This window comes from Myotis nattereri, assembly GCF_964212035.1.
Source record: "Myotis nattereri genome assembly, chromosome: 4".
Lineage (NCBI taxonomy): Eukaryota > Metazoa > Chordata > Mammalia > Chiroptera > Vespertilionidae > Myotis > Myotis nattereri.
Genome location: NC_138079.1, coordinates 79600630 through 79610650, shown reverse-complemented (window position 1 = coordinate 79610650; position 10021 = coordinate 79600630). Strand labels below are relative to the sequence as shown.

Below are 10021 nucleotides of genomic sequence, written 5' to 3'. Positions count from 1 at the left end.
GGACATCAGCAGTGGGCACCTGAACAATACTCAAGGTACAAGGTGGTCATACCATGCTACAGTGGAGGCCCCAGGTCTCCAGTATAGCTGGCCAGTATAGCCCTGGCTGGTATAGCTCAGTGGTTGAGTGTTGTTCCATGCATTGAAGGGTCACACATTGGATTCCTGGTCAAAGGCACCTGCCTGGGTTGCAGGTTCAATCCCTGGCACAGTTGGGGCATGTGGGAGGCAACCAATCATATGTCTCTCTCTCATATTGATGCTTCCCCCTCTCTCTTCCCCTCCCTCCCTCCATCCCTCCCTCTCTCCCTCCCTCCCTTCCACCTTCTCTAAAAGTCAATGGAAAAAATATCCTCAGGTGAGGATCAACAAAACAAACAAACAAAAAGATGGCCAGAACATATTGTTTTCAGTGGATGCCAAGAATTTCAGATGATTCAAATGCTTGGGGGCAGGATGAATAATAATCTCTGCTGACATCGCTACAGATTTTAGCAATACAATAATCAGATTTATTTTTCCTATAGGCTAGTTGTTTAGTGTGATTAGATTCCACAGAATAGATAATGGGTTCAGAGAGGGAATAGCAGTGAGTCAGCTCAGTGCTCAGCATTCAAGCTTTGTGTCTCCAAATTCACCACCTCTCCGTCCCCTTCACTGTTCCTCTTGGGCCTTGCTGATGGCGATGACTGTCATTCTAGAGCTCATCTCTCATGTCCCGATGAAAGGGTGCCTACTAGTCTCCGGACCCCGAGATGCTTAGCCCCTGGTTACTGACTCTTATTCCATGTGACAGTGAGGGGCTGGGCCAGGCTGCTGTGCTGCACGTGGCAGGAGTAAGGGCCTCTGGACAGAGAGGGGATTTTCACCACCACCCAGGACTGGTAAGTGCCATTTTCACTGAGAGGACCCTCTCCCCATGACTCAGCCTCCACTACACTGTCTGCCTGAGTCCAGTACAGACTGATGGGTTTTGGGTAGAAGTTGTCGGCCACGCACTTGAGGGTCCTGATGTTTCCTGGGTCCACATGGCTGGTGATTGACACAGAGGGAGCGTCTGTGGAGAGACACAGCACAGAGTTTGAGGGTCTGAAGGAGACATTTCCCTGTTCATGTCTCTCCCACCCCTGGAGTCAGGGATGAGCAGAGCTCTCAGTTTTCCACCTGCCTCCCCAGGAAACTTCCAGAAGATCAGGGAAGCTGAGGCTTTCCATGAGGCTTCCCTGTTGGATAAAGGAATGTCTGTGGCTACTTCCTTGCCTCCCAGCACACTGCCCACCCACTGTGGATTGACTTCTGGTGGCAAGAAATGCCAATGCCCCGTGTTTTTATGTTTTTGGTTTCTCTCTCTCCCGCCCTCCCCCACAAACCTTCCAGTGGGCTTTGTGGCTCCTGCCTCCCCCAGTCTGTCTGCTGCTTAAGAACTTCTTTCTGATTAATTCTTAAACCAAAGTCTCAGCTTGTGTCAATCAATCCTGCTCTCACTTACTCATCTTCATCCTTCCTGGGCAGACATTTTACACACCTGCCTTCTCCCCACAGCCAAGCCAGGAGGCATATCACAGAGAGAAATGACTACAGGATTTGCCTGAAATGTTCCCCTGAGGTCCCAGCCTGGAGTCACCTTGGTTTTTCTCAGCTCAGTGCGGGGAGGAGGACAGAGGGAGCAGTAGGTACCTTGACGGTCCAGGAAGGGCCTGCTGAATTGCAGGTACTTTTGCAGCTTCCCGGTGCACTCTTCTTCCAGTGAGGCCTTGGTCCGCTGCACAGAGCCTTCTGTCTCCCATTTCACCTTCGTGTTCACAGCTTCTGGTTGCAGGGGGATCCAGGCTGGGATTTCTGTGTCGAACTTGATGTAGTCCCGTCCATCATAAGCAACCGTCCAGAATGCCCCACAGTAGTTGTTATTCTGAAGCTTGCAGCCATACTTTTCCTGCATGGTGTGATTCCCTGCAGGCAACCCGATCCCCCAGAAATCAGTCAGCCTGGCATCAACTCTGTCTTAATAACTTACTCTTGCACAGTTTGCAATGAGGAAGAAAGGGTTTTGAAATCTAAAGATGCAACCCCTTTATTTTGGCAAATGGGTTATTAGCCAGACATAGAGCAGGCAGAGAGAGGGAAACTTAGTTTGCTTTGGTGTTTTAGGCCAATCTGAGATGAGATACGTTCTTCCCAATCAGGGAATTTCGGATTGCTACAGGCTGTGAATAGATCTTCTAGTCCCATGAAGCACCTTTTTGAATGAACATTTAATATACTGTGAGGTCTTAGGAACCTGACACGAGCACAGAAGTTCATTTTCAAGTTAAATAGAAATTACTTGTGGTTAAAAATAGATTGTGCAATCTATCCTCTTTTCCCGTCTACATGAAGTTTGATGTCTCCAGGTGAGTCCACAGAAGTTGATCAGTTCTTCCCTCTATTCTGGTGTCTGATATTTTCATTACAGATCTTTAACATGGCCTCCCTTCCCAACTGGAAATTGGCCTTAGGAAAGGGGGGAAGAGTCACTTTATTTCTATTATAAAAGTAGGTGTTTATCCAATACTGACTAGTGCTATTGGCACTGGCTCTGATCTCAAGCTATCTGGGCTCTAATCCCAGACCCATGTCCACCCTCACCTGACTTGTTGTGTAAATTTCAGCAAATAACCTGTTTTGCTTCAATTTTATCATTTCTAAGATGGCAATGGAACTATGTTAGAGGGTTATCTTGATCATTGCATGTGTCAATACATGTGCCTAGCATAGCACATAGAGCTCAATAAATGTTAGGCCTCATTATTTTCTAATACCTATTTTCATATCATGATTGCTCACATCCATTTTCCATTCCAGCCAATCAAACTTTGTTTTAGTTTCTTTCCCAGGCACCTGTGCCTTACCCACTCCTATTTTTGAGCACAGTTCAGGCTGTTTTCTCACTAGGACTTCCAAACTACATCCTTCAGATTTAGTAACTTTTGCCTTCTTTTGTAGCTTCTTGTTTGTTTGTTTTTTAATACTCAGAAACCCATCTTTTGACACCAGCCCTATAATAATTTAAAATCACCAGTTCATCAGGCCTGTGGTTGGCTGGCTTGTGGGGTAGGCAGCATGGTTTGGGAGAAAGAAAGCTGGGTTGGGAGATGGGAGAACTAGTCTCTGAGCTCCACCTTGCATGACTCCTCACACCATAAGACCTGGTGACCCCACCCACCAGTCTCCTCCTATGGACAGGAGGGTCTTTATGATTTTATGGAACCCTAACAGTTTGTGGTTTTAAATTCAGTCCTTTCTGAGCAGCTAGTATGAGCCATGGTTTGCACTAGGTACTTTCTTCCAATCACTCAGCATCTTCATTGTCTGTCTTAGGTTAAGGGGCTCCTGGGGATATCAAGACAGGCTATGTCCTAGCTTTCACGGAATTTACCTAGATCATTTTCACAAAATCTCTTGGAGGCAGGACTCAGTGCTCCAGTTTTGGCAGATCCAGACCAGATAATTAAGAACATGTTCACTGTGAAACAGCTAGTGACTGGCAGAGCTAGAACCTGAACCCTGATCAGAATGACCCAAGGTTAGCTCACTCCCCACCCAACATCCCTGGGTGGGGGTGAGTCTGATGCCTTGTAAAGTGGGATCCACCTCAGATGGGTAGGGGTGTGGAGCTGAGAGGACAGATGTGCCCACAAGGGCTGACACTGACAGCACTTGGTGTGAGAGTTGAGGCCTGGGAGCGAGGATGGGGGAAGTGATGGGGAAGGAGGAAAAGCAGCTGTGATGTGTTGGGGGGGGGTAGGGGCGGGGAGAGATGAAGAAATGTCTGTAAATCTCTCAGTGTGCTTCTGACTTTTTCTTTGGCATGGGGAGCATTTCTAGCCTGCAGACCCCTTTCCATTCAAAATTGCAGGACTGCCTCTTGAGCTAAGACCTTCCACCCCAGCAGTCCATAGTCCACTGACCTGTGTCCTTGTAGTAGCCCATGATGTCTTTCAGGTTCTTCAGGAAGAAGTCCCCCCTGGCCTTTTGAAATTTACTTAGTTCCTCCCAGTCCTCCATTCCTTCCACTTGTTTCCATGGGCCCAGGGGTTCAGCTTTTTCAGTTTCACTATCGTAGTGGAAGAAGGCCTGGTCGTTGAGGTAGCCAGTTGCCTGAAAACTGGGGAAGCCCTCCTTGGGCTTGGATACCCCATTGGAGTGGTAGGTCAGAGAATAAGGCCCTGCAAAAGGAGAGAAAAGAGTGAGCTGTGGGATTCATGCAGGGGAGTCCCAGTGTGGGCAGCAGAGGGCCAGGAAGGGAGACCTGATCACTGGGCTTCTTCCGCCCCAGCTCTCTCCACCTGCTGCCACCCGTGCACTATTGGATGCTCACTTGAAAGAATGGGCTTTAGTTCTGTTCTGGGGATGATACTTCAGAGACCGTTTTGTGTTTTACTACATTGTATTCTCTCTTGGCACATCAAAAGATGGTATTTCTTAGCCTTTTTATAGGTATACTAGAAGCCCGTTGCACGAAGATTCGCGTAATAGGCCTTCCTTCACCTGGCTGCCGGCACCAATTTTCCTCCGGCACCCAGGACCCAGGCCTTTGGTCCGGCTGCAGTGGAGAAGCCAAGCCTCTTCAGTCTTCAGTCCGGCTGGAGCCTTCAGTCTTCGCTCCGCGCCTACGTATGCAAATTAACTACCATCTTTGTTGGGTTAACTTGCATACTCATCCTATTGGCTGGTAGGTGTAGTGGAGTGACACCAATTTGCATGTTTCTCTTTTATTAGTGTAGATTGGGACCACGACTGAGTTCTGTCAAAAGGAAATGTGGGTGGAAGTGATTTCTTTCTTCTGGTCGGAGGCCCTATGAGCTGATTTGAACCCTCTGTCTCTCTTTTATTTAGGTGATGATTGTGGAGACCACAGGATAAAATAGAAGAGTCCCAACATGGGAACTACCTGGATCCTTGAATCACCCCATGGAAGACAGGAATATCGTCTGTTCTGTTTTCATGTTTACAGGAGCAAAAAAATAAACATCTGCTGAGTTATGCTACTAAAAACTGTCTTTGTTATTGGAGCATAACCTAGTTGAACCTAACAAACACTATAATTAGAAAGTGTAGGAAGAAGAATTAATTAGTAACCGCAGGAAATGACCTAGAATGGATCAGCATAAGCTAAGAACAGGATGGAACTCAGAAATGCCAGGGCTGTCCCTGTGTTTTTGTGTGAGTCAGGGAGTGGTAGAGGGTTGGGATATTTTTATAATAAATTTCAAAATGGATTCCTAATATAACTCTTACTAGAGGCCTGGTGCACGGATTCATGCACCTGTGGGGTCCCTCCACCTGGCCTGCAGGGATCAGACTAAAGTTGGATCTCTAACATCCTCCCAAGGGGTCCCAGATTGCAAGTGGGCAGTTCTTGGGTGACGCATCCTGGAATTGGGCTCCCTCTTCTCTGGTTCCGGGTGCATCACCCAAGAACCACAGCTGCCAAGTCACCACAGCTTGGCAGCTCCTGTGTTGAGTGCCTGCCCCTGGTGGTCAGTGTGTGTCATAGCTACTGGTAAGAGCGCCTGCCCCCTGGTGGTCATTGCACATCATAGCTATCGGTTGGACGGTCGCTTAGGCTTTTACATATATAGATGGGTGTTACTAATGTTAGAGGTCATATTCCAGATTTCTAGTTCCAGTACTTAAGTTATTCTTTTCTTTTTTTAAAGTTGGGGTAAGGAAAAGGATAAGGTAAGGAAGGGTGGAGGATGCTATGAAGAAACAGATATGACTAACAGGAAGGTGAAGGGAGGGGGATGGATGGGAAAGAAGGGACAGTTGTAGGACATAGAGGACATGAACTAGGCTCAGTGATACCAAAACTGGGCCTCAACTCTCCTTTTCACAAACTTAAACTTAGAAAACATTGAAAAGATGCTTTTGGTATAGGAAATGTGAAAAGCAGTGGGCATGCTGAAAGAGTTTCAAAATAAGGAAAAGTATCCAGGGGGAACAAAGAGCGTAGGTTAGGTAAAAAAACATGGAAAGCTTGTTAAAATTAGGGGTAAAAGGAGATGAAGAATGAGAAAAATTCAAATGTAAAAAGTACCAAGGGGAAAGAAGAAAAGAAGAGATAAAAAGTGTGAGTGGGGAAACATTTGAGAGTTATTCTCACTCATTAGTTTCTAAACGTGATTGCCATTTTACTCAGTAGATGTTGAGTAAAGATTACTGCACATAATGTGGGTGGGCCTCCTCCAACCAGCTGAAGGCCACAGGAGAAGAGGCTGAGGTCTCCAAAGGAAGAAGGCACTCTGCCTCCAGATTGCCTCTGGACCCAAGACTGCAACATCATGTCTTCTCTGGGTCTCCAGTGTGCAGAGCAACCCTGCCGATTTTGGACTTCTCAGCCCCCGCCATGGTGTGGGCCATATCCTTAAAATAAATGTTTCTTTCTGTGCATATACATGCCATTCATTCTGTTTCTCTGGAGAACACTAAATCTAAACTGGATTTTGATGTCGGATGTTATTAACAATGTAAATATAATCAATAGTTATAAAACACATATTCTGACAGTTTGTAAATGTAAAAATTCTAACTTCCACAGTTTAGCTTCCATTTCTTCATCCTGAAAAAAAGCCTCAGGACTCTGTCCTAAAATGGACTCTGCCCAACCTCCAGCTGGCTTCTTTCCTGGTCGCCAGCCTTCCAGGCCCACTGTCCAAGTGTCTAACTATGCGGGGAAGGAATGGGCTTGTTTCCAGAAGTATCCTCCAGTTAATATCCCTTTACAAGTGCTCTTTGGAGTTGTTATCTTTCTCCTTGAGAGTCAGACAGATACATCCAGCCATTGGAAGGAGGGAGGAACAAAAAGTTGCACCGGTGTGGTCCCTGCTCTGTCCTGGCTGTATGACCCAGGACAGGTCACTTCACTTGTCTGGGTCTCAGTTTTGTTCATTTGCCTACTAAGAATTTTAGATTCTAATTATTTAAGGCCTTACTTAGCATGAGTCCAGAGGCTCCCTAAATGCTTCTGGAAGTGTGTGAGCTGAGGTAGCTGACAGCCTCGAACACCCATTCCTACTGTACACTGGGAATCCCGGCTTCATCTGGGGCCCTCTCCCAGCCCATCTGTCTCACACATTCCCTCCCCTGCATTCTTCTCCATACCCAGCCCCTGGTTCCCAACTCACTGTTTTGAGTGTCCTGGGCGACTGCAGGACCCACAACAAGCAGCAGGGACAGCAGCACAGGCACCATTGTGCTCATCGTGTCTGAGTGGAAGGTACTGGACTTCCCAGGTCCTGGTGCAGACTACCTGGAGAGACGGCTAGATATAGTTTTGGGAACAGCTTGGCTTGGAGCCCTGCCCAGGTGAGGTAAATGCACAGGCCAGTGAGCGTGCCAGGCTGGGCTCCTCAGCTGACGATGAGGAAGCAGGATGCACAGGCCAGGCTGGGTGTGTTTTCCTCAGTGAATACAGACGGTCTGCCCATGTGGAGCTGAGCCGGGCGGTCTGGGACTAGGACTTTGACATGGGTCCACACCGTGGCCCTCTTGGCAGCAGCATGTGATTACAGGACTAGTCCCATGGTGCTATTTGGTTTGTGCTTCTCCTGCCTAAGTCTTAGTTTCTCCATTGATTTCAAGAACTCACTGGTAAATAAATGTATTTTCTGCTTAAAGTCAGAATCGGGATCTGTTTTAGTAACTAATGATGTGACTGTTACCGAAATTGGAAAAGGATTCTTTTTAAGCAACAGTCACTCAGGGAAATGGAGGAAGGGGAACCAGGCTTGGTTATGGGGCCAAATTGGGGTTAAAGGCAGGGTCCTGCAGGCTATTACAAGGAGTGGAGGGTCAAACAGCCAACTGAGTCACCTCTTACGGTCAACCGGAATAAAATGCTCAGTGAAGGCAAAATATTAGATGCCAAACAGCTTGAGAAATGCAAAGGCAAGGTGTGATGATTGAGTCCATAGAGCTGGGAAGCTTAAAAAAAAGTGTAATGAACTCAAAAGCAGAAAGTATTGACTCAAAGCACAGTCTGAAAATCAGGTGATAGCTATGATAGTGCAGAGAGGATCTTTTGGCTTTTCTAGTTTTAAAGATGAAACAGACAAAAAATGAACAGTGCCTAATGATTTAAAGCTAAAAACAAAAAATAAGTTTTCATAACTTAATTACAAAAGTCTGAAAAGTCTAATAGCCAAGTGTGACCCAGACATTCCTGCAAATCTTACACAATTGCTACTAAGGATGGGCGACAAGAGCTTCATCAGAGGAGGAAGTTAAGTGTGGAATGGCATTCGGGAAAGGCTTCCCGAGAGACGTTGGACGAGGGAAATACCCAACAGGGAAAGAATCTCTGTTGGCAGCAGGGGGCAAATTTTACGAGGACAGGGATGTGTGTTCTGTTCATTTCTCTGTCCCCAGTACTAAGCCCCATTCCTGGCAGAAAGAAGACAACAAATAAACACACAAATAGATCAATCGATAAATGAGCAGGGACCAAAAGGTATGGCCAGGTCTATCTGAGAGTCACTGAAGCCATTTGGTGGAAATGGAGTTCAGGAAGGAGAGCGAGGCTATGGCAGATGGAGTGATATATTCAAAAGGGAGGTTGGAGTCAGATTCTAGACGACCCCCACCCAAAGAACACCCAATGTCTTCCAGGGAATGAGACACATTTTATTATTGTGTCTTTTCCTTTACAGCCTATATTCTCTGCATACCCTACCCCTAGATCACCAGTACTTAGTCTTTTGTGCCATCTCCTCATTCGCTGAGACAAATTTTATATTTTCTTAATTTTTAGAATTTATTTATTTATTCCTTTCAAGATGATATTTAATGCATTATAAACAAAACACAGAATAGAGCAGAAGCCAGTCACATGGAAATGCAGGTCTTTCCATGCATTTTTTGTGGCCTGATGGTTGTTTGCAAAGGGGTCCACCATATAGAACAACATGCTATCCTAAAGTGGCTCTGTCCTAAATGCAGGTTGCATACCTGTCAGGTCCTGTCACCCTCCTCTCTCAGCTGTCTCATACCTTCTTGGTCAGCAACAGTCTTTCTACCTCTTTTCGGAAAGCTATGTTAGGCTTCTATACCCTCTCTGAAATCTCAATCCTTCCAGGAAGTCTCTATGGGGGCGTGAATGACTCTGTGCCCTCTCCTGTTCCCCCATAGTCTGTCAGGACTCCAGTCTTTGGAGGTTTCCTCCCTCTGGTCCAAGTCTGCCCGCTTCTCGTAAGTGGGGTGAGATATCCCACTGTAATCTGCCTTAGCCTTGGGCTATTCATGTGGACTTCTGGTTTCTTCATTGATCTGAAAATGTTCTCCTGTGATGTTTTTCTTTATTTGTTCTAAGCTGTTGGTGTGTGTGTGTGTGTGTGTGTGTGTGTGTGTGTGTGTGTGTTTAAATACCACTGGCTGGTTTATTTCCTTCTCAGTTTTTCTATTTTTCTTCCAGTACTAAATATCAAAGACAACATTTCCATATACTTCCCACCCAACACAATGTAATTAAAAATACTAATGTGAGAGAGAATTAAAGGGCCAAGTGCCTTATCTAGGACACTTTCTTTTTTCTCCCTGGAGAGCTCAAGATAAGAACATAAATTAAACTTAGGCCCTTTTCATGATACTCAGGAGTGGGCTGACAATGTCCCTCTCTGTGCCCATTCTTGCCCTGAACCCAGAGCTTTGAGAATAGTTTTAGTGGGGTAAGTAGGATTCTGAGGTCACCTACCCTTTCATATCCCCTTTCCTCAAGGTGCTTTGGCCCTTCTCTTGCTCAGTGCTGGTGAGTAGAACATAAGAAGCTGTGAACACTCAGTTCAGGTAGTAGGTGATCCCTCTGAACATCTCAGGGCACTCCTCCAGACAGGCCTCAGACACCTAATCAAGATGCTCTCTGCTCCCCCATTCTGATTGGTGTTCAGGGCTGCTAGGGGAGTGGGCCTAAGCTGGCATTTGGACATTCCCCGAGGGGTCCCGGACTGCGAGAGGGCGCAGGCCAGGCTAAGGGACCCCCCACCCC

The 10021-nt window shown here is 46.5% G+C and overlaps 1 protein-coding gene across 1 annotated transcript; it reads right to left on the bottom strand.

Moving 5' to 3' along the window:
- Window positions 1-493: 493 nt before the first annotated feature.
- Window positions 494-7242, bottom strand: LOC308517935 (zinc-alpha-2-glycoprotein-like; the record flags this gene model as incomplete). The annotated part of the gene is made up of 4 exons (XM_081089484.1): window positions 494-1057; window positions 1678-1950; window positions 3948-4205; window positions 7167-7242. The coding sequence occupies 4 exons, from the start codon at window positions 7240-7242 to the stop codon at window positions 771-773; spliced, it is 894 nt and encodes a 297-aa protein (XP_080945610.1). The 3' UTR covers window positions 494-770.
- Between the last annotated feature and the right edge of the window lie 2779 nt (window positions 7243-10021).